Here is a 25,534-nt window from a genome sequence, read left to right as displayed (position 1 = left end):
TGATTATTTATCAACATGCAAGTTCCCCCACCTCACTCCTCCATACAGTCATGCCCACCACTATAATCATGCATCCTCTGCCCCCCCCCCCCCCCCCCCCCCCCCCCCCCCCCCCCCCCAACTTCACACTTTTATCCTTTTTTTTTTTTTTTTTTCATTTTTAATTTTCCATCAATATTTATAATCAACGTGTGAAATTTTGTTTCCTCTCCCGTTTCCCCGCACCCCCACCCCCTAAAAAAATAAATATATACATATATAATTATATTTCCATTCCTTTTTTTTTTTTTTTAAATGTTCAAACCTTCAACATGTTAAGTTGTGACTGCACAAACTTTGCCCTCAGCCATGTTCAAGATATCTTACCTGTGTTCTCTTAAGGACATCTGTTCTTTTAAGTTTAAATGTACATGTTAATCAGCAACACCTGGTGCCAAACCACTCAAAGACAATATTTCGTTCCAGTTAAACTTCAAGCTCACATTTTAACTGCATTTAATTTTAAAAGCTAAGCTTATTACAATAAGCATATCACATTCAAAATAAATTCTTTAGTCAGGATCAAAGTATCGTACATTTATTGTGTACTCTTTAATTAAACATTTGTTTTCTGTTAAATTGATTTTGACTAATGAAATTATTTGCTTCTTATTAACATCCTTAACTTTTTGACAGATATATTTTTTTGCCATTCCTCACCACAAACCCTTTCGGCGGGGGATACCAATTCATCGAATTTGCTTGTTTGTTTTAATTTCTTGCATGAATTACATTTATATAAGCACAACTTATATACTAGTATTATGTGTATATATTATGAACATTACTATTACTCCTTCTAACTTCATAATAAAAAAGCAAAAAGCAATAAATTAGGGACTTCTAAATTGCATGAGATATTGCATGGATGTGTAGAATTCATAGGTATAGACTTTCAGTGCAGTTTATTGTTGTAAAAGGGTTTATGGCTAGCAAACCTCTTGAAGCAAGCTTTCAGTGCTTCAGACAAGTGTTTTTAAAAAATCAGGGACTTATTTGTTCAGTGTTCTATAATTTCAGTGAGCGAGGTGTGGACAGGTCAGAACAAACCAGAGGATCCTTACACTACCTGTTTGATGCCGTCATGCCCTTCTTACAGGTAAGGTCAACCATTTCAGGATCAGAATAATTCTGGGTTAAATGTGCAAGCCTCTGGCTGTCGTATTTTAGAACGTTCTTCGGTTGTTTACAAAAGCTTGTGTCTATTTATTTTTAAGGCATTTCAAATTTGGGTAATATATGTAATCAATGTCATAGTCAAATGTCTTGCCATCTTGCTGTGCTTTATGCTTTCTGTAAATCTCCTTGGACGGGGTGTATGTTCTCTGTGACTATTTGATAAACGACATCGTGTCTGAAATCATTAGTCCTCCACATCTGATTCAAGTGGGGAAGTTGGCAGTTGTTTGCGGAGAACAGGTTTGTACTGGTACAGAATCCAGGAACGCTGGTTAGGTTAACTGCCCGCCGTTACATGACTGAAATACTGTTGAAAAACGGCGTTAAACCCAAAACAAACAAACAAACAAACAAAAGCTTTCTGTAAATCTACCCGTACCTTTTAATCTTTTTTGTATTTGTGCAGATATTCTGTAGAAGTTACTATCAGATAGATACAGCCATGTATCCAAATGAACCACAACAGATGGACACTCTGGCTACCAACTTCAAGGTAAGTGACATCAATCTTTATACTTAGAGGAAATTACTCCTAGTTTGGGCTAGATCCATTGCACAGTCTTAGCTACAAAGGAACACCAAGGCTGACTTAGCAATTTGTGTGGTCCCCACCAGTAACTGTTTTCTTATATTTTCTGTTTGTATTGCTCAACACCAAGGATAATTCAACAATTTTCTTTCTCCTTTCGACTGAACAATAAGTATTTTACTTTCTTCTGGTTTCACTGAAGATTTCTTTTGTGCATTTTATCAATGAAATGTATATACTTTAGCATTATGTAGAGAATTACTCCTCTATGGCTGCATTTGTAACATTACACCATTCTAAGTACATGTAGTTCGAAAATATTTTTGATTGATCGGACAATTGCACCTCTTAACAGCACTGAATCTGTAGGATATTCTCTCAATTCAAAGGTACTTTATATTGATTCAAAAATTGCTGCTTAACATTTTTGGTTGTGGGTTTATCCCGCTACCAAAGTTACAAGTGTATTTCTGACAATCATAGCATCTTTATTTTATTCCGAATCACATCCAAAGGATGTTCATGTGCTACACAAAATAGTCCCATTCATAAACAATGCGGATGAATTATCAATGAACAAACAGTTCTTATTCAACCTGTATTCACTCACACTGACCATTTAGATTATATAAGATCTATCAATGATAAGGTACTCCAGCCCATGGTTACATCACAAGCTAGGTCAGGCAGAGTTCATCTTAGATATGCGACACATTAAATTTGTATCTGTTTCTCATTCATGTATATTCATAGACTGGCATTTAAACAAAAAAATAAATCTACTAAAAACCCGCAACCATCAGACATTTCAAGGCTTTGATTATTGCTTAGGATCATCCCTTTAAAGTGCTCATCTTTGAGCATGACTGATCCTGAGTTTTAAATCATTTTGACACATTCTGCCAAAACTTACATTTTAGAGAAAAATATTATATAAAATGCAGTGACACAAACTTATACCAAATGCCTTTTATTTCAAATTTTCAAATTCTGTCACAGTATATGATTTGGAGTCCTGAATGTCCTTTATTTCTAATTTCAAAACTTTTTATTCCTTTATTTTCAGAATTTCTTGGAGTCGATTGCACCTCTTGTAAGCATAGAGAGACAGATGCAGAGTCTTATATCCTGTATGAGTGTTCTTTTCTCGTCTGCTACCTTGTCTACGGAGGATATGGAAGAATTCCAGGAAAAATATGGACAGGGTGTGAGTGGTCAGGATGTCCGCAGTGATGCAAGAAAGGTATATGTCTCAAACTTTTCAAATAACAATATCTATTGATTCAAGCAATTTGATTGGTTTAGAGCCAAGACGTTCACACAATCATTATAGGAAATGATTTTCATCATCATTGTAATCCTACTCGTATTTCATCTTTGCATCAGTGCCAGAACTGAAACCAGTAATATTCGAAAAAACGGCAATAACTTTCTTATTTATTAATGAAACATACAAGTGTATTTTCTTAGTTAGATTATTTCCTATCCGATGATCATTTGTCTATTAAAAATTTGACAGAATTGTTTTTACAAAAATTTGATGCAAAGTCATTAAAAAGAGAAAAATCGGTGCGGAAACATGTTTACTTGGAATCAATGATTGATTCTTCATGGCTTTATTCAGTGTGTGTGTTATTCAGCAAGGTTTACACATGTATGAACACAAGAAAAAAGATTAATTTCTATGTTACAGGCATATGAAGAGTATTATGAAGGGGAAGAAGAGATTAATACACAACTGAACGTATTTGCTGTCAACATGAAAGTTGCCTACGGTGGTGTCAATGACGTGCAGACACAAATAGGCTATCCAAGCAAAGTCCGTAAGTAATTCATTTTTTTCTCACTGTTCTACCTCTATTTTTGTTTAAGAGTTGTCTGTTCTTAGTTTGGTTAAAACCTGACCTGAACTGTTTAAACTAAAGTTACAAAATTTAATTAATAGTATCGATAATTTTCTGTCTTTTTTTTTTTATGCATAGTTCTTTATAAAATTACTGAAGTTTAAGACATATGTTCATTTTAAGTTTTTAAGTTTAAGTTTTTGATTGTTTTCATGGAGTGAAGTAATCAGTGGTGTCTTGAGTTTTCATTTTCTAATTTCGAGCATTTTTGTTGTAGACCATAGTACATTATATGATGGAGCAAAAATTGACATTAATAAGATTGCTAAAATGCGTGAGTTGTCTGTATCTTGTAGACATGTGCATTTTTTTTTATAGATTTGACTTTGTTGTAAAACATAAAAAGTTTAAACTCGATATCTCGAACTGGCTTATCTCAAAATTTCCAGCCATCTTGAAGACATTTGAGCCGTGCCATGTGAAAACCAACATAGTGGCTTTGCGACCAGCATGGATCCAGACCAGCCTGCTCATTCGCGCAGTCTGGTCAGGATCCATGCTGTTCGCTAACAGTTTCTCCAATTCCAATAGGCTTTAAAAGTGAACAGCATGGAGCCTGACCAGACTGCGCGGATGCACAGGCTGGTCTGGATCCATGCTGGTCGCAAACCCACTATGTTGGTTTTCTCATGGCGCGGCTCATTTTCAAGTCCCGTCCCAAAAGCATAAGCACGAAATACCAATATAAGTTTAACTTCCCACTTAGCTCAATAGGGAGAGCACAGATCTACGAATCATGTGGTCATGAGTTCGATCCCCTGGCAGTGTGTATATTCTCAGTGATGATTTGTTAAAAGACATTGTGTCTGATATCATTCATCCTCCACAGCTGATTCATGTGGAGAAGTTGGCAGTTACTTGTGGAGAACAGATTTGTACTGGTTCAGGATCCAGGAACACTGGTCAGGTTAACTGCCTGCCGTTACACAACTTAAATGAATAAATGGCGTTAAAGTAAACCCAAAGCAAACAAACAAACAAAAGTCCAATTTAATTTGGTTATCTTCATGGAGAATGCTTGATCCCTTAGAATTTGAGATACCGAGTTTCAACTTTTTGTTTCCATTAAGAAACGCATTTGTGTGAGTTTTATTGTTCTATCACATTTTTATCGCCCTTAAATATGTAATGATGTATTTTTTTCACATCTTGCTGTAGCATATTTTTATCATGTTCTGTAAAGCAGCCGGGAAACTTATTTTAAAGACGAACAAAACATCCATTTTTCTTTGCAAAGAAATGCCAAGAAAATTACTGAAATGATAAAGAAAACCTGCAAAATTTCAATTTTTTATGCAACAGTTTTAAAATAATGACAAATTACAATATTTAACAGATTTTTGATACTATTTGATGCATGTCTTAAGTACAGGTAAATATTGTTAATATTTAAGCATGTCTTTTAATACACACAGTTAATATTGTTGCAATAATCAATGTAAGAAATGCTTGATCATTGATTCTTCATGACAAAAATCAGATATATATTTTGTATCTGAACTTTCTTTTATTTTTGACAATAACATATTTCCAGAAATCTTGAAAATCTTAAATGCTGTACTTAGGTGTAGTTACTTGCCACAATATTTAGCTAATTGGAAATTACTGTACATTGATGTTGTTAGTATTGGCAGTTTTACTAAATTTAACTTATTTGGGGGCATTGTTACAAGAATGTTGAAATTTATAGAGGATGAACCTTTTTGTCAAGGATCATGTCATGGACTATTTATTCATGGTTCATGGATGCCTTGATAAACAAGCACATCTCTAGCAATCCTTATTAGTAATAATGGTGATGATGAGGATGGTGGAATTAGTAATGATAATAACCTGTGAAACAGTATTTCTCGATTGCCATTTTCTGAGATTTAAGAGGAATTGAACTTTGATTTTTGTCTTTTTTGTCTGAAGTAGTAACATTTTGTTGGATCATTTGTTTCAAATACTTATATTAAAGCTATTCATGTCATCACTTAAATGTTTGCTAGATGTTACACCATTCTATGTTTTTGATATTTCATGCTTGACCACTAACACTTTGCGTGAATATCCTTTTTCATTTTATGTAAAAGTTAATCATATCAGACCATATATTTTTTGTAAAGGAAAACCTATATTTTTAGGTTCATGACAAGTTGTCCTTGTCCCGCAGGTGAGCGACTCAGGGATCATTTGGTCCTCTTACACTATCCTTAGTATTGTAATGTTATGTACAATAAATAATTTGCTTTATTCAAACGGCTGAATCTCAGTGTCTGTGACGCTGTCCTTTACATCTACTAATTTCCATGTTGAAGCTGTATATTATATTCTGAATCTTTCATTGTAATTTGTAATCTTTCTCTCACGTAGCTTACTCAGAAGTGGGTGGAGATGAGGAGTTACCACTGGGAGCAGAGTTCCAGGCTCACATCAGTAGTTTTATAAACAACAGTGCCAAGAATCCTCTAGAAAAATACAAGATGGCTGAGAAACTAATCAAACAGCTGGCGTAAGTTTTTCTACAATGTTTGTTAAAGATGTTAAATATTGTAAAATCATTTTCTTTAATGGGCATGGAATTTTATGGTTTTACCCTAAACGGCTATCTTGTGGGTATATCAGTTTGCGGATTTCAGCTAAGATAAATTGTTTGTTGGGCCTAAATTTTGTGGGTTGACTCGGCCTTCATATGAAATTCATGAAAATTAGTCTGCAAGGAGTACTAACAATTCTACAATATTTGAGATATTAATGCCTTTTAGTGTAAAGCCCAGAGGCCTCAGCAACTGGATGGTTAAGGGCACTGATTAAAAGGTTAAAAAACTCACATGGGATGTAGAATTCTTTCTCATGGCATAGCTATTCATTTTGTTTTGGGAAGATCTTTAGTAATTCTGATGTACCATTGTCTGAAATAATTTGCAGAGGGGTCTCTGGGTGATTATGCCACTGTTAAGTCACATTTTGACCAATTTCATAACTGTATGACTTAAAACACCAGAGAACAAACAAACTTGAAACCATAATTGTGTTTAATCAAGAATTGTATGCATACTGTGTTATCCTCATCATTTTTCCTTTCTGAGAAAAACCAGTAATCCGAGTGTCTTATAAAGAGTTGCAGTAATGATCCAAATATGGTTTTAATTTCGGCCTGTGTGTGCCAACTCATCATTGGCATCTCCCCCCGGTGTCCGTCTGTCTGTTAGCTATTTCGTGTCCTCTCTCTAATTCTTGAAACCCTTGAAGGATTTCAAAGAAACTTGACACAAATGTTCACCACATTGGGTCAACATGCAAGGTGCATGTTCTGGATGGCAGGCTTCAAGGTCAAGGTCACACTTAGGGATCAAAGGTCAAATGGGTGTTTTTTGTGTCTGCTCTGTAACTCTTGACCTCCTTGAAGGATTTCAAAGAAACTTGACACAAATGTTTACCACATCGAGACAACATGCAGAGTGCATGTTCTGGATGGCTTGCTTCAAGGTCAAGGTCACACTTACGGGTCAATAGTCAAATAAGTGTTTCATGTCCGCTCTGTAACTCTTGAAAGATTGTAAAGAAACTTGGCACAAATGTTCACGACATCGAGACAACATGCAGAGCACATGTTCTGGATGTGTTGCTTCAAGGTCAAGGTCACACTTAGGGGTCAAAGGTCATCACTGTGTAACTCTTTAACCCCTTGAAGTATTTCAAAGAAACTTGACGAAAATGTTCACCACATTGAGACGCTATGCAGAGCGCATGTTCTGGATGGCTAGCTACAAGGTCAAGGTCACACTTAGGGGTCAATAGTCATACTTTTGGGCCTATATTGCTTCGCATTGCAGTGTTCTTGTTTTCATTTGTAATAAAAAAAAAACCCTTTTGTGTTACAGGATATCTACTACATTGACCAACTTGAGTGAGAAGGAGAGAATAGAACAGTTAGATCTAGATATAAAATGTATGCAGCTGCTGCGTGGAATACTTCATAATGAAATTATCAAACTGCCAGAAGACTTTGAGAATGATGTGAAGTCATGTAAAAAGTAAGTTCCTGAACCTCTTAGAAAGATGTAAAGTTAAGTAAAATGTAAGTGCTGAGAGAATTACGGAAAGATGTAAAGTTAAGTAAAATGTAAGTGCTGAGAGAATTACGGAAAGATGTAAAGTTTAGTAAAATGTAAGTACTGAAGGAATTAACGAAGGATGTACTGTCATTTAAATATTTAATGCAAAGTGACAATTTGATTATGATAATATTTAGACATGAGAGAAAAATTCATGCTTTGGGAATTTAGAATAAGGCTGACTTACGTAAAAAGTCACTGTCCAGACAGCTTTTTATGCCCCCGAAGGGAGGCATATAGTTTTTGAACCGTCTGTCGGTCTGTCAGTCTGTCGGTCTGTCTGTCCGCAATTTTCGTGTCCGGTTCATATCTTTGTCATCGATGGATGGATTTTCAAATAACTTGGCATGAATGTGTACCACAGTAAGACGAAGTGTCGCGCGCAAGACCCAGGTTTGTAGCTCAAAGGTCAAGGTTACACTTAGACATTAAAGGACAGTGCATTGATGGGCGTGTCCGGTCCATATCTTTGTCATCGATGCATGGATTTTCAAATAACTTGGCATGAATGTGTACCACAGTAAGACGACGTGTCGTGCGCAAGACCCAGGTCCGTAACTCAAAGGTCAAGGTCACACTTAGACGTTAAAGAATAGTGCATTGATGGGCGTGTCCGGTCCATATCTTTGTCATCCATGGATGGATTTTCAAATAACTACGCATGAATGTGTACCACAGTAAGACGACATGTCATGCGCAAGACCCAGGTCCGTAGCTCAAAGGTCAAGGTCACACTTAGACGTTAAAGGTCATTTTTCATGATAGTGCATTGATGGGCGTGTCCGGTCCATATCTTTGTCATTCATGCATGGATATTAAAATAACTACGCATGAATGTGTGACACAGTAAGACGATGTGTCGCGCGCAAGACCCAGCTCCGTAGGTCAAAGGTCCTAAACTCTAACATCGGCCATAACTATTCATTCAAAGTGCCATCGGGGGCATGTGTCATCCTATGGAGACAGCTCTTGTTTAATTCTGTAAATTCGTATAAAGTTTTGTCTTTCGAAACAATTTAAAATGTCATTGCCTAGAGACTTTCAAAATAATAGAAATTTAAATTAATTAGAAAATTGATGTAAAAGAGAATAATGTTAAGAAATTGTAATATTTACCTACAAAGATAAATGCTCCTCTATGCTAGGTTAACCTCAGTTGGCCTAAAATGATCTTCAGATGATGTCAGGAAATTATCTTAAAAGGACTTATGTCTTGTCTGATACTCACTCACAGTATGACTGACAATAGCTATATTATATGAATTTTAGGCAGTTGAAAGTGATAGAGGATGTGCAAAATGCATTGAACCACTATGGAAGCATAGATGGAACATTGGAACATTTGTCCCGTCCTAATGATGAGGTAGTGCGAGAGCTGCTAGCATTCTTAGCTGCATTGCTGTTCAATGGAAATGAAGAAGTTCAGGTATGAATGATTAAAATGTTGTTTCTTTTGACAAGAAAAATTAGCAACTATACTGCAAGGTACTTTTTTTTTAATTGATTTTTTTCTGAAGAACTAAAGTGGCACGATTGCATTGTGAGACTGGCCATTAAACTTAATTTTATAACCTAGCCTGGATACATTTACCAGAAACTTGTGACAGAAATTATGCCCGGATGTAAGGGAAATTAACCAAATTTTGAATGGATTTCTTTTCTTTGAAAGCTGATTATCAATATCTTCCAGAAGGGCAGTCAGGTTTTGACACTTTATAGCCGCAGTCATTCATCCTCCTCCCAAGTTACATGTGGGGAGAATTTGTAAATTACTTACAGAGACAAATACTCAAAAAAAAGAGTTTCAAATTGATGAAAAAGTAGAACTTTAACTTAAAATGTCCTGTATGATACTGCAAGACAATAAGACAAATTGTGTAAGAATTACAAGTAAAGATAAAACATTCAATTTGGAGCTAGTTTATCTAACCTGATATATAGTTGTTTAAAATAATTCTTTTGTCATTATGATGTGTTAGTAAAATGTAAGCTTTGTAAAGATGAATCTATCATGTTTTACAGGAGTATGTGTATAGGTTTTTTAAGAGTACAAATGACGAATTGTATCTATTCGTTATAAAAGAGAAATTTAATCTCGCTGAAGTAGCTGTAAGAGAGAGGTATTTGATGTAGTCAGCTATACATTAAACCTCTCTTTATAGGAATCTTCCTGATGAGTACCCACTCCTCCATTTCATTACATCGTTTTATAAATGAGGTATTTTTTTGCAATTTTACTTCAAAGTTTTGTTTGAAATGACATTGTTTGCAAAAGTTTCTGCTATGTCAGTAAAGCGAATTTCACTTCACTGGCCTACTGGTCAAGGGACACTTATAAATTTTTTTATGTGCTCTTAGCTGATGATGTTCAAACTTGGGGTCAAAGCCAGTAATGTCTGTTATGTGCATGTGTTTTAGTAGTTAATAACTAGAATATTATAGTAAAACTTACTTGGAAGTATGTCCCAATTTGTTTTAATGGACATCTTGGGGCAATGGAGGGAGTACTTTGCATCAGGCTGGTTCCATTTTTATCAAATATTCTTCAGCTAGGCTATATTTTACTGCATGCTTGTTTCTCGTAATAATTTTATTGTAGATATAAAATTTTATTGCTGGAAATGAAAACTGGAAACTGATTCTAACATTACAAATACATGTCTGCTTAAAGGTGTATAACCTGCAAATTTACTGGCCTGCCTGCCAGTTAGCAATACAGGTAACATGCAAGAGTTTGATTGAGATATTGGTTCCTAAGCAAGTTGAAAGTTCTGTGTGACAATTTGACTGAAGACAGTATTTCTTAAGATACTTGTAAAGATGTGTACCCCAACTCTGCTTTATGTCAAAAAGTTGCAGCTAGAACTGATGCAGAAGACAGTAACACAAACACTAGTTAAGATATTTGCCCTCCACCTCTATATTATGTTGGAAAGGTGGCGCTAGATCTGGCAAAGAGTCCAGTAACACTTATTAAGACGTTTGTCCTACATTTATTCTTTCATTTTGGAAAGTTGCTGCTGGAAGTGGTGCAGAACCCAGTAATTTAAGTCTTGCTAACACATTTGCCCTCCATTTCTACTTTATGATGGAAATTTGGAGCTAGAACTGGTGCAGAACCCAGTAACACTTGTCAAAACAATAGTCTTCTGCCTCTTCAGTTTTATGTTGGGAAGTTACAGCTAGAACTGCTGCAGAATGCAGTAACACTCAGCATTTGCTCAGGCCTTGAAAAGGCCTTGGTATAAATAGTCAATAGAATTTGTTTGAACTAACATTTCAAGACAAAAAAGTTCCTTGAATAGTTATTGAATTTGGTCTCATAATTATGTTCTATTAGATATACTGGCTGACATTGCATTACTGAAATACTGTTGAAAAAAAATGAGCACAAATCAAAGATTCTATAATTACAAGGCAAGAAACAATTCTTTGAGCATTAGTTATGAGAACCAAGTGTTGCCTGGCTTTCACCAACATTATTATGTTAAGTATTGTCACAGCTCAAAGATCTGGTGAGTGTTTATTTTCCTTGAAAAATATACGAATCAGAATTGTAATATTTTGTATATATTAATTTATGTCTTCTTTCAAGAATAATATTCCAAAGATTTTGAGCCATGACAGTTTTCTTAACTCGAAAATGATGGTGGTAGCGCTGACTTTTATACTCTATCTTCAGATATGTTAATTTTGATTTTTCAGATTTTGTTGTTTAAGTTTTGGGTTAAAATGAATGTTTATCATGATCTTGCATGCATTTCTTATTTTCAGATTTTAAGTTGTTGTGGTGTAATACTATAGTAAATACATGTACATGATCATTTCATATATATTTTATAAGTTGCCATGTCATACTTTTTCTTTGATATGAAAACATCTTCAAGAGTTTTAAAAGGAGGTTGGGATTTCATTCTTGTATGTACATGACTGTGTGCTTTTGACATAAATTATTCAGAAGATTAGAAAAATATAATAAAAATAATAATTTTAATGAAGTACACAATTTCAACAGTAATAAAGTACTATAGTTGAGCGTACTTACAGAATTGAAACCAAAGTTATCTAAATGTAACTGTCACTGTATCATTGGGTAAATTTATCAGGCAGCTTTAAGAAGACACTCAATATGCTAAAGGACCTGCCCGCTTAATTCAGTAGGGAGAGCGTTGGTCTACGGATCACGGGGTTCTGTGTGTGTCCTCTGTATCTTGCACTTTCTTCCCACCAACATTACTAACAGTCATCAGGAGGAGTCATCCATAAGAGTTACTGATGGCGACTATAAATCAGCACACAAACAAACAATTTAATAATTAAAATCTTCCATGTACAGGGATGAAATCTCTGAACCTCCATCTTCTTTTGCATGTTATGTAGTAGTTTAATATAGTTTATGTCGTAATTTTGAAATTTCCAGGGTGATATGTACAGCTTTTTCGTAGGATCGAGGGAGGAGACTTTTTTCTTTGCGATTAAATCAAAATTTACGCTTGCCCAAGTTGCAATGCGAGAGAGGTACACTTTCTAGATGGTTGAATGTCCAATACCCTAGCATTTTGCATGTTGTATTCCTCACTGGACAGCCATAGATAGATGGTTTTTTATCAGTATACTGCATAATTATTAAATTTTATTTATTTTATTTGTTTGCTCTTTTTGACATTGCTGTTCACTGTGAAATCATTAATATTTGGTTGTTTGTTCTGTCAGTTCATGAAATTAATTAAAGTATTCCAAATTCATATAAAAAAAAATCATTTCCCAATGGAATAGGTGCTTTTGCCAAAAGTGTTATGCAAACAAAATCAAATGATTTCACAGGAATTAAGTGTTTTGTACATGTGCCTAGTTATAATTTTGTGCTGTTTTGGATATTGTCAGAATTTCTCTCTGTGGCTGTCCTTATAGTTACTTTAATGTTTCATTCAGTTTATGTTAGATTAACCTGTCTTTCTAATAATTCCACAGGGTCAAATGTATGAATATTTCACTGGGACGAGAGAGGAGACATTTTTCTTTGCATTTAAAGGCAAATTCACTCTTGCCCAGGTGGCAATGCGAGAGAGGTACTCTTTCTGAAAACAGAATGTATAGAGTCAGTTTGACTCACAGCTTAATACTTTTCACAATAATCATAATAGTGTATTCAAGATTAGATCAGACGTAGTCTAGAAACCCATACTATTCTCCATTTTTGGTGTCTGTTCTCTTGCTTTTTGTACCCCCCGACAACAAAGTTGTAAGGGGGGGTATACTGGTTTCAGGTTGTCTGTCTGTCCGTCTGTCCGTCCGTCGATCGTCATTCCTTAGATGCAAATCTTGTGCGCATCATCGCTTCTTCATTCCCCTTGGACACCAATTTAATGAAACTTCACACAAGTGATCAGTACCAACAGTAGTTGTGCATGGGGGCATGTTATTTTTCACGACAAAAATGCAGATTTGGGACTTTGTTTTTGTAAACATACCTATGTACAACAGTCTGCATATGCAATCTTGTGCGTGCCTAATCTACCAAACCCTTACACACAATTTAATGAAACTTCACACAAGTGATCAGTACCAACCCTAGTTGTGCATGGTGCATGTTACATTCTTTTAGATAAATATTCTGCATAGTTATGGGACTTTGTTTTTTGTTACTATACTGTATACATACAGTCTATATACATACAGTCCACATAATTATGCAATCTTGTGTGCGTCAAATTGCAATGTACTGTGTCAGTGCATGAGGGGGGTACATTCATCACCTTTAGTGATAGCTCTAGTTCATTCTCTTTCAGTTCATAATGATTCTGAAATTTTGTTTTGGATACAAGCCATTGAAAAGTATTTAAAAAAAACATATTATAACCAAATATTGTCTAGACTTTTAGGCATGTTGCCCAGTTTTCATTGAAACATGCGTTATAAAATTATTAACTGAGGCAATAGGGATTGTTGTCCATTAAAGTGTTAAGCTCTCTAACTTCATCAGACTTGGTCACAATTTTTATGAGCTAATATCTCAGCAACTTTGAAATGAGCTTTATCTGCCAAGTCTCTCTAGAGATATGGCCCTTGAATTACTCTAAATCATTAAAAATTGACAGTGTCTGCTGTCTAATTTGTGCAGTTCTTATCAACCAGACATTTGCGTAAAATTGCAAAAACTGAAATTGTTCACTTAACAATTAAACAGTTCTTATCCGAGTCGAAATGTTTATGGACATAGTATATTGAACAAATTTGATAACCAAGTAGTCAGTGCCGCTCTGGAGTTATGGTCTAAATCAGTCAAAAATGAGAAATCTGACAACAGCTTTTGCTCAGTGTGCTCAGCAGTTTTAAATTCAGTTAGGTCAATATATCTCTCTTACGAAAACTTGCAGTTGTCTGCATCATTGGATGAAAAGTTCTTAATTGTTTCCTACATTTGGATTAATTATGCTTGAAGGTATGTAAGGCCACACCAAATTGAAAAAGTTGTTCATTGGATTTTTTTTCTGAAAAAAAATTGAGGGGGAGAGTGAAAAAATAATTGAAATAATTTTTTTGTTTGTTTGATTTTTGAGAAAATCAGGAGCGAGCAAAGAAATATATTTGTCTTGATCTAGCTCTCAGTTGACTAATAAAAACCTTAAAATAGAATGTACAGTCCTTTTACATTAAAAATAATTCACCTGGGATTGAAAAAATTTGATCTGATGATGCACAACAAAGCAAACTCAAAAAGGTAATAACATTGGCATACAGAAAGTGTAATCAAATAATGTATGCTTTTGAAAATGCTGTTAGAAAATATGTAATATACAACAATGCATAACGTTAAACCGTTATCATGGCCTAGATATGTGACTTGAATATTTACTGCTATGAAAATGTAGCATTTTAAGCTTGACTTTTCAAAGGTTTTGATCAAATATCTCTGTTACTATCAAAGCTTTTGACTTGAAAGTTAAAATAGTTATTTACTATCAAAGTCTGCACCAGGAGAAACAATCCTCATAACTCTGAATTTTGACAGAGTTGTGCCCCCTTTTACCTTAGAATAGTTTTGTTTAAGTTTTATATGTAGTAGGGAAGAGTATAAGGGTGCACTTATACTTCTTGCTATTGAGCTAACTTTTAAAGCGACATGGTAGAGTGTCCAACTTAGGTGTGATGAGGTCCCAGGCTCGATTCATGGTCAGGCCTGAAGTATTTTCAGCCTGTGACATATATAACGTCCAATACCTCTGTTACTTTCAAAGCTATTGACTATTATGCCCCGTTTACTGACCAAGCTCTAATTCAGAGTCGAGCACTTAAAAGTTGAGTGTGCAGTTCTTGTTCTGACTTTAAACTTTCTTAACAGATTTATCATTAAATTTTTTGAAACAAAGTCTGAAATGGATATTAATGTGGATTAACATTATTCTACTCGAGGACTGGAAAATTTGAAAATCTGAACTGGTCTGAACACAACTCATAATGTATATTCCTTACCCCACCCACTTTCGTATACATTGTACAAATGCTGATCATTTGGACAGGAAAAAACAGGAAAGTGACATGCATCAATACGTATTAACCTTTTTAAAAATAATGTAGATTGATGTTATCAAATAAATTAATATGTTTTTTTCATCCGATTTTCAATGAAAAAATACGATTTTTTGTAGCAACACACAATTTGGTAAACATTTGAGGAAAATGGCGTAACTGCATAAAGGGGAAATAACTTTAAGGCAACTAAATATAAACATTATAATATATTATAGAAGATGTGTGCTTAGTATGTATTTATTGTGATTAAAGTCCATTTTAGAACAATCTGGGACTGGAATTATATACATTTGTACACAATTACATCTGTAAAATGTAGTGCATCAAAAAATTTAGGCTTGATTTTTTTCAGTGGGGCGAGTGCAAATCAAAAACCAAACAAACAAAAAAAAATTGTGTTTCTGAAAATATATGAGCGGCAAATCCGATGAACAACTTCTTAATTTGGTGAGGCCTAAATGTGAAAACATGTCTTTTTGACACAATGTTGAAAAGTTTCTGGTTTAAAATCGAATGATTTGTCTTTCTTTGAAAAACAAAATAATGGTAGGAGGGGAACTACTAAATTTGACCTTGTAAAAATTTGAAGCTACAAGAAGATAAATTACAAAAAAGTAACTTTCCATTGTACCAAAAACAAAAAAAAGAAATCAGGGCAAACAAAAAACATTCTGTAAATCATATAAAAGCTTTATTTATAATTCTCATATGTTCATAACATTTTTCATGTTTTAAGATTTTTAAAACCTAACACAGAAGGGTAGAATTAAAACATTAAATTATTTATATCTGCTTTCGTTTCAGCTCACCCTTGTCTGTGTATTTATCCATATAATGGAACTAACATATATACAGCACATTTTTCCTTACTCTCAAGATTTTCACTGTTTGCTAACTTTTCAGACTAGCATGTTTGAATTTTTCACTGGTACAAGAGAAGAAACTTTCTTCTTTGCCATAAAGTCGAGAGTGACTTTATCTACCATAGCAACGAGAGAAAGGTTTGTTAATCAGAGTGATGTGTAGTTTAAAAGGCAATTTAAAAAGGCAGAGTTCACACATGATGTGCAATGGTGTTCACACATATAATGTGTCATTATAGTTCACACAACTATGTGTCATTATAGTTCACACAACTAGTTGTCGTTATAGTTTACACAACTATGTGTCATTATAGTTCATACAGCTAGTTGTCGTTATAGTTCACACAACTATGTGTCATTATAGTTCATGTGAATTATTATTGTGCCCTTGTGGTTCACACATGATTTGCACACACATGGTTTAAGAATGATCGTGACTGCTTGCTGTTGATTGAGTGCAGTTTTTGTGATTTGACGACTCTTTGCACTTGTTTTGCAGTAGTGTGTGATTGGTCTTACGTGTTTTACTTGTCAAATTTGCCATTGCCTGTGATTGTTTGTATCTGAAGTGACATTGGTGACATTGTATTTGACATTGTTGACACATGCGATTGGTCATGCATGATTTGCCACAGTATTTGATATTTGCATGCCATTTGCCACTGTGTTATGATGGTTCATGCAAAATTTGCAATTGCATCTTGTTGTTTTATATGTGATTTACCTTTTGCTTACAACTTAGTGATTTGATGTTGCATTAAATTGTTTATGGGACCAATGACTGTTCGGGTGTTATATGCCATTTATGTGTGATTGAAGAGTTCAAATTTATTGGCAGTGGAAAAAATTCCAAAGTGTTAAACAATGTTTGAAATGCAGTGTTTTGTAAAGTTGTCTGCCAAGAGTTGTCTTTTACAGGTAGTTGTTTCTTAATTTGGTTAGCATTTTCTTTTTCTTATTCGAGTTATTTGCTGCATTAAAGGGCTGTTTTGTAAAAATTGAAGGCTCTTTTTTCTGAGAGTTTTCTCATGAAACTGTTTAACAAAATGTTATCTATTTGTTTAACTAAAACATAGATATCTGTGAGTGTAACTACACATTTTTCTGTGTTTATTTTTGTTAGAAAATAACTATCTAGGTCGTTCATAATAATGTTTCTTCTGATAACAGTTTACACCTCCTTTTCCTGTCTATTGAAGGGCTTCTGTTCCCAAGTGGTTTAGGTCCCTGACGTGAATCACTTGCCCCTCTCTAGTGTTGTTTTGAAACTTCGCTCAGGGTGTTGAATTCTTTTATGTGAGGACTCCATCCATCTGGCTTGCGGCAGTTCATAGGGACACCTTGGGGGGTCGTCCTCCACTGTGAAAGCATTTGACCTAAAATCTGTTTGACCTTAGACCCAATAAAAAAATCAGCAGATTTATTGTCTGTTGTCATACAGTCATAGTGCCATAAATATCGTTTACATTATCTTTGGACTTGTCTATATCTTGTAGCACTAAATGAATTGTTGTTGTAACTTTTCTGACAACATTGTAATTGTAGTAACTGTTGTTTTAGTTGTCTTTGTATTTGCCTATAATAATGTTTGCTTTTCTACATATTTAAAATATCTGCTGTAGTGCAGTGAACTTTGCTATTCTTCTGTATTATTTTGTTTTTGTAAAAAACTTTTCCTTGCATTTAATGTAGTTTCTTTTATTTAACCTTTAGCATGCTAGATAAATTGTCGTCTGCTGGAAATGTCGTCTGCTAAAATTGTAAAGTTCATTCAATTTGCTCCAAAATTGGAAGAAATATTGTCAGAGTAGCAAACAGCTTGGAACCTGATCAGACGCCGATTTAATCGGCGTCTGATCTGGTTCCAAGCTGTTTGCAAAGGCTGTTAAATTCGCCTGCAGCAGGCTAAGGGTTAATATAGTTTCTTTTAATTATACTCACTTGATAAAACTTTAAAAAATCATTCTTCTAAAAAATAAAGTTTGAAATTTGTTAAATTTTGTTGATAAGAATCTTTAACCAGTTTTCTGCAGTTTTAAAACAGTTATTTGAATTCTCCATATAGTTAAATTAAGGTTGTTCTTATTTTAAGAATTATCTTTAATAAATTCTACATGATTTTAGGATGAGTAAAGCAAATTTTCTATATTTATTAATATAAAGATTGGGCTTCTGTTGCTGAGTGGTTAAGGTCGCTGACTTTAAATCACTTGAACCTTGCTGATGTGGGTTCAAGCCTTGCTTTGGGAATAGAATTCTTTATGTGAGGAAGCCATCCAGCTGGCTAACAGAAGGCCGGTAGTTCTACCCAGGTGTCTGCCGATGATGAGATAATGCCCGGAAGGGCACTTGGGGTCTTCCTTTACTGTCAAAAGCTGGAAAGTCGCCATATGACCAATAATTATGCTGGTGTGATATTAAACCCAACAATAATAAAACCCCAACAAGTTGATATAAATATAACAGTAGGAAAATTTTTCAGATAATTATTTCATGCAAGAAGTTGTATATCAGTTTTGTTCAGTTCTGTTAATATTTTGTTCAGGGTTTTTTGAATTGATTTCAGACGTGTGCTGCAAGCCATGCACCATGCAAAAATAGAGGAAACTATTGCTCAAGCCAAGGCACTGAAAAAAGCTATGAAGAATGGAGCTATGGCCACAATGGTATATAAAAATATTGTTAAATTACTGTTAAAATTTAAAATTACCTAATAAAATTATGCAGTTGCCCCAAAATCTAATATACATTTGATGCTGTTACACGAAATATGATAGCATTAAGTCAACAAAAAAATGGAAAGGGAGGTAATAATAATATTTAAAAGCCTACATTTAAATTTCAAATATTTAAATTCATCAGTTTTTTGTGGCAACACAATTCGATGTATATTTTTGTTTTAAAAGGACAGCTTTAATTTTAACTTTGTCAATTAGGTTAGAAACATTTCAATTTTTTTTAAACAAATAGTAATCTACAACTTAAACTAATAAAACGGACTAAATATAAATGATTTTGGAGTTGAAAAGACATTTTTTTTGGCAAGAAAATGAAATATGATCAGGGTTAAAAGAATTGAAAATAGACAACAAAGATATTAAAAAGATGAGTTTTGAAACCATGATGTAACATGTACTTTACATTACAGGCTGTTGTTTCCCTGAGAAAGAATCTTGTGAACTCCATGACCTCAATGAGGAAGTCTATGGCAAGCTTGACTGGTGCCCGGCCATCCTCCAAAAGTAGTAGGGTAAGTAAAGCGGTACCCTTAGTGACTTTAAAGTTATCTAGATTTCAAGGAATGCTGTCTGAAGATGTAATATATAAGTTATCATTCTTTATTGTGCCTTAACCATACTGTTGCCGGCTATTTCTGCTGTCGGAAATTTTTAGATGATCATACCTTAAGTAATCAGAAATCCTAAATACATTTGTTACAATAAAATGCTGAACTTTTTTTTCTTGCAACAGAAACCAGGTTCATCAAGGGCTGACACGAATCAAAAGAGTCATATGCTAGTACCACCGGGGGAACCAGCTGGCAGCCTAAAACCACCAATGGCTGGACAGATGCCAAATGGCTTGGAGATGAAGAAGATGCAAAACAGTAGATTAAGCTTTGCCAGTGGTTCAAAAACTGGCAACAAGGTTGCCCCTGTGGTCCCAGAAATAGATATTGAGGTGAGTTAATAAATAAGGTAATATTTTTTCAGTGGTTCAAAAACTGACAACAGGGTTGACCCTGTGATCCCAGATATAGACTATGAGGTGAGTAGTAAAGTAATATTAATCGGTGCTTGAATGACAGGTAACAAGGTTGTCCCTGTGATCCTAGAGTTTCAAAAGTGGTAAAAGTGTTGTCCCTTTTGTATCAGAGATAGAGGTTGAGATGTGTGGTAAAGCAAGCTTTGCCAGTGGTTTAAAATGTGATAATGTGACTTAACACTTGACACACTAGATATATTTTAGATTCTCTGGCAACAATTATGCTACTCATTTAACCGTTACCAGGAATTATTCTAGGTTTTCCAGATAAGTGAGGTTACGCTCTTACTTACGGCTTGTCATACATGCAGAACTTTAAGTAGTAGTCCCTGTATTTGAGATAAGATTTGCCAATGGCTGAAAATCTGGCAATGAAGACTATAAGATTCGTTCACTGGTTGCAGGTGCAGATGGGAATTTCCGGTCTCGAGGGTAACTGTTTAGGCGGTTACGAGGCTCCAGCCGAGTTACCGCCTAAACAGGTACCCGAGATCCGGATATTCCTATCTGCACCTACAACCAGTGACAGAATCTTTTTCTTGCATACCGATATCAAGAAATAATAAAAAAAATAAAATCAATCAAACGGCTTTCTTTTAAGAACTATTTCTTATCGCAGCGTATTTCAACAAAGCGCGGGAAACCAACGTCTGTAAGCAGGAAAGCCGTCACGATGTTTCAAAGACAAATAAAATGTTTAGTTCCGGTTTTGTTTTATCATTTGCAGGGTAATGTTATGAATTTTTGATAAAATAATGTGTTTTGAAACAAGAATTATACTATCAGGAACAAAGAGGAACTGTCAAGGTATTGGATTTTTATTCCGTTTTTTTTTTAAAATAAAATATAAACAACTACATAAATCTTCTACATGTATGTAGTTCGTGATATGTCATTTAAAGCACGAGAGTCATCTTACACCCCGGGGCGTAATTTGGATTTTTCCAACACCGACAAAAATACCAGAAATCCCCGTCTGATATGCAAGAAAAACCTGTTAACCCATAGATATACTTTCTGCAAAGGTTTATAGTGTTGTAGGGCCAGTTTTTATAAAGGTTCTAAAGAATGGATATAAAAAGCTTTGACCAGGATTAGAAACTACTGTTCTTGTTTTGCTGACCTTCAGAATGTGGATGAGGAAGAATTTGAACAGTTGTTAGCAGAAGCTGGTGAGATGCCGGACTTGGAATTCAAAGATGATGGTTATATCGAGCTTGTTCTCCGAATTCTTGGTCTCATGTGTGATAACCAACATAACGGACTTCAGGTACTACTTTACAGTATCAGAATGAATTCTGTGTTCTTTGTTTTAATTAAGTTGTATAAGCTATAGGGCAGGCAATATAAAACCATATTGTAGAGATTCTGTAAGTGCCTGTTTTCATAGATAAAGAAACTGAATATCATTTCACTTCTTGAAAATTGTTTTACAGGAAAAGTTTTGTTTCAAAATTTTTAGATAAGCAAAAAGTCTTATGTTGGAGAGTCTTGTCTATTATAGACAACTTGGCAAGAAGGTATCCATTGGTGTTATGTTAGCCTGTATATTATATATATGCACCCCTTCCTTCTGTTGGAAGAAACCATTAAAGTTTCTAGGGATAAATCTCTCTTGGAATAAACTATATATTTCTCTGTAATTGAACAAACCATAAAATCCCCTGTCTTTAATTTCAAGGGATTGTGCATTTTACTTTGAGATAACTGAAATTTGACTTAAAATGATATTTTGTACACAAGTTTTCTCTGGATGGGACATCAAAATGTCTTCAAGATGATCAGCAAGTTTGATATATCAAGTTTAACTGTACTCCAATAGGGATATCCTATAAAATCATTTATCTTATTTTGTAGAATTACCTACGAGAGCAGCCAGACAACATCAAATCTGTGAACCTGGTGGCCGAAACAACAAAGTTCCTGAACATTCTATACTCCAACATAAATGCCAACTCCATTGCCTTGATAACACAAGTGTTTGAAACCCTGGTGGAATTTACTTCTGTAAGTACAGTCAAAACTGTTAAGCAGCCCAGCCAAGGTAGCAGCATAATCTGGCTGCTAAAGGCATATGGCTGTTTAAGAGAGGTTGAAATTCAATTTGGGAGTAAGATGACTTGCTGCTTAAGGCAAGTGGCTGCTTAATAGAGGTGACCCCTCAGGCAGGTTCAACTGTATAATGAAAATATTAAGAGAAATTAAAAAAAAGAAACACCTTGGAAGGTCTTTTTAGCTCATATGATTTTTTGAAAAAAAAATTGTGAGTTATTGTCATCACTTGGTCGGCGTTGCCTGGTTAAGTTTTAAAATGTTTAGGTCAGCTTTCTCCTAAACTATCAAAGGTATTGCTTTGAAACTTGCAACACTTGTTCACCACCAATAGCTGACCCTGTTCAGCAAGAAACATAACTCTATCCTGCTTTTTGCAAGAATTATGGCCCCTTTTGGACTTAGAAAATATCAGATTTCTTGATTAAGTTTTATGTTTAGGTCAGCTTTTCTCCTAAACTATCAAGGCTATTGCTTTGAAACTTGCAACTCTTGTTCACCATCATAAGCTGACCCTGTACATTAAGAAACATAACTTTATCCTGCTTTTTGCAAGAATTATTGCCCCTTTTGGACTTAGAAAATCAGATTTCTTGGTTAAGTTTTATGTTTAGGTCAGCTTTTCTCATAAACTATCAAAGCTATTGCTTTAAAACTTGCAACATTTGTTCACCATCATAAGCTGACCCTGTACAGCAAGAAACATAACTCTGTCCTGCTTTTTGCAAGAATTATGGCCCCTTTTGGACTTAGAAAATATCAGATTTCTTGGTTAAGTTTTATGTTTAGGTAAACTTTTCTCATAAACTATCAAAGCTATTGCTTTGAAACTTGCAACAGTTGTTTACCATCATAAGCTGACTCTGTACCTCAAGAAACATAACTCCATCCTGTTTTTTGCAAGAATTATGGCCCTTTTTGGACTTAGAAAATCATTGGTAGGATAATTTTTCTATTATACAAAAAAATCAGATGAGCGTCAGCACCACTGGCGCCAGATCAGAAAGAAAATGCCTCTGTACATGTTATACCCTACCCCTAGGTATTCTATAAGAACCATGGTCATGAACGGGAAAGTGCACTAACCCGTTTCAATCGTACATTTCTCAACTTAAACGCGCAGTTCGGTGAATGGGTACCTAGTATATTGAACAAGCGATAATTTATCTTCCATCGTGCACCAGTCACATTGTCTCAATATTCCATATTGCTGAGATTATCAACATATTTTATGCTTTCGTCAACGTTACAGAAAAAACTTGCTTGAACTTCCCTAATGAACATCCGGTCTAGAGGTCACGGCAGTGCGCACATGTTTGGCGAAACGTAAACAAACAAAAACAGATTTTTAAAAAATCAAAATTTTACACTAAAACTCGAAATGATGAATGAAATTCATCTTGTATATGATCTTTAATTTGAAATCGTACATTGGTCTGCGTCTGTTCTGTATATTTTATTCATTTTGCACATTTTGCTGCATTTTCACATTTTAGCGAACACGTGTAGTAAAATGACGATTGACATACATTTTTACAACAGCCAATCAGAATGGTTTTGTAATCTAGAACGGAACTTCACCAGGGAAGTTCAAGCAAGTTTTTTGTGTAATGTTGAAATTACTATAAACTACGCGTTGTTTTTATAAGATAAGATGTATTGAAAAATGTGACCGGTGCACAATGGAAGATAAATTACCACTTGTTTGATATCCATAGTACACATTTACCCCACTGCGTGTTTTAGGTATGAAATGCGCGATTGAAACGGGTTAGTATATTTTCCCGTTCACGACCATGGTTCTTATAGAATACCTAGGGGTAGGGTATAATATGTACAGAGGCATTTTCTTTCTGATCTGGCGCCAGTGGTCAGCACCCTCAAGGCGATGCTCTTGTTTAAGAAATGTTTTTGCATTAGCATTCTGTATATAGAAATTTTTTTGACACTGAAAAACATGGGAGAAATATAGGATCTATTATACGAGGCCTTTAAAGTACACCCTTGTCGGCATTCATTAAATTTTTGCCCGTTTTCAATTAGTTTCTTTTCAAGCCCGCCGCTATGCTGTTTGACACTATAACGTAATAATTGTGACGTCAGAACAGTGATTTGTTGTATAATAATTCACTTTCAGCATTCTATGTTTAACAGGAAAAGGAATCGTATCGTGTTATAACGGTAGTTTAAACATGGCATTATTATCATAGCATGACTACAATATACAGTAAGTAGGGATTGGACCGGAAGCTTTATAAGCTCAAGACTGCCCTCTCCCTAAATTAATGCTGAACTCTTCAACTTGATTTGTACAAACAGGTTTAGTAATCCGGTAACAGAATATACTTCTGTGCTGTAGAAAAAGGCCTCGTATAATAGATCCTATATTTCTCCCATGTTTTTCAGTGTCAGAAAAATTTCTATATACAGAAAGCAGCCCGAGTGATATAATAATATGCATCTGAACGACAAACAATGATTTATTCAGTTAGAATCGAAATAATTTATCTCATTTAGTGATTTGCTTTTGAATAAAATCATTGTTTGTCGTTCAGATGCGTATTATTATATCACTCGGGCTGTGCCCTCGTGATATAATTCCTTCGCATCTGAACTCCAAACAATGATTTATTCAGCGACAAATCACTAAGTGAGATATATTATTTCTTTAACAAGTTCCTTGACCATATAAATCATGTTGTATCTGCTATTTTTACAGGGTAACGGTACAAACCAGGCTGTGGTGTTTGACAACAAGGTCTGTGATTATGTGAACCATATTCTTCGTGTTGGTGTGTACAAAGATTGTATGGATGAAGAGGTAAGGATGTTTTTTGTTTGTTTCATTTTATAAGTCAGACATAGTTTTGATAGTTCTATATCAATGTTATTCTGCTCTTCAAAATTTTAGGAGAACGAAAGCATGCAAAGTAAAGTGATATTCAGTTTACCTTATTGGAAAAATATGAGTCACACCATGAGAAAACCTACATAGTGCATTTGCGACCAGAATGGATCCAGACCAGCCTGCACATCAATGCAGTGTGGTCAGGATCCATGCTGTTTGCTAACGGTTTCTCTAATTCCAATAGGCTTTGAAAGAGAACAGCATGGATGCGCAGCTGGTCTGGATCCATGCTGGTCGCAAATGCACTATGTTGGTTTTCTCATGGTGCGGCTCAATTATGTTTAATGGCACAAATCTTGTCATAGTGGATGACCACTCTGTCAAGTAAAACTTCTTGCTTCACTGGAATGTATTTTCAGTGAAAACTGTATATTATATAATTCACGCTTGGCAAAGAAGAAAAGGTTTGTATTTTCTCATTATTCTCAGTTTAATGTTCTGTATATCTTTTAATTTGGAAATAAAATTAGAGTTCTGTACAGCCTGGTGGTGTCTCTTCACAGGTGTCTTTAGCAAGCTTGACTGTTTGTGAAACAAACTGAAAATAAACATTTTTATTAGCTCACCTGTCACGAACAAGGTGAGCTATTTTGACCGCTTGATGTCCGTCGTGCGTCAATAGTTTCTAAAAAATCTTCTTCTTGAAAACTACTGGGCAGAAT

The 25,534-nt window shown here is 34.8% G+C and overlaps 1 protein-coding gene across 12 annotated transcripts in view; it reads left to right on the top strand.

Moving 5' to 3' along the window:
* The window catches only part of LOC123554376 (inositol 1,4,5-trisphosphate receptor type 2-like), a 184,210-nt gene that overhangs the window by 105,909 nt on the left and 52,767 nt on the right, over positions 1–25,534 (top strand). For 10 of the 12 annotated variants that reach the window (XM_053548140.1, XM_053548139.1, XM_053548145.1 and 7 more), the window contains 14 exons: positions 1,060–1,138; positions 1,625–1,711; positions 2,814–2,990; positions 3,441–3,570; positions 6,007–6,145; positions 7,518–7,670; positions 9,021–9,177; positions 16,188–16,285; positions 18,714–18,813; positions 19,296–19,397; positions 19,619–19,828; positions 21,042–21,182; positions 21,770–21,919; positions 24,684–24,785. In XM_053548140.1, the coding sequence (XP_053404115.1) occupies positions 1,060–1,138; positions 1,625–1,711; positions 2,814–2,990; positions 3,441–3,570; positions 6,007–6,145; positions 7,518–7,670; positions 9,021–9,177; positions 16,188–16,285; positions 18,714–18,813; positions 19,296–19,397; positions 19,619–19,828; positions 21,042–21,182; positions 21,770–21,919; positions 24,684–24,785 (1,825 nt within the window). Of the gene's footprint in view, positions 1–1,059; positions 1,139–1,624; positions 1,712–2,813; positions 2,991–3,440; positions 3,571–6,006; positions 6,146–7,517; positions 7,671–9,020; positions 9,178–12,171; positions 12,270–12,722; positions 12,821–16,187; positions 16,286–18,713; positions 18,814–19,295; positions 19,398–19,618; positions 19,829–21,041; positions 21,183–21,769; positions 21,920–24,683; positions 24,786–25,534 lie in introns of all 12 variants that reach the window. The other 2 variants (XM_053548136.1, XM_053548137.1) reach the window with 2 other exon arrangements.

The sequence above is a fragment of the Mercenaria mercenaria genome, chromosome 7, assembly GCF_021730395.1.
Source record: "Mercenaria mercenaria strain notata chromosome 7, MADL_Memer_1, whole genome shotgun sequence".
Taxonomy (NCBI): Eukaryota; Metazoa; Mollusca; class Bivalvia; order Venerida; family Veneridae; genus Mercenaria; species Mercenaria mercenaria.
This window is presented reverse-complemented; position numbering and strand designations above follow the sequence as displayed.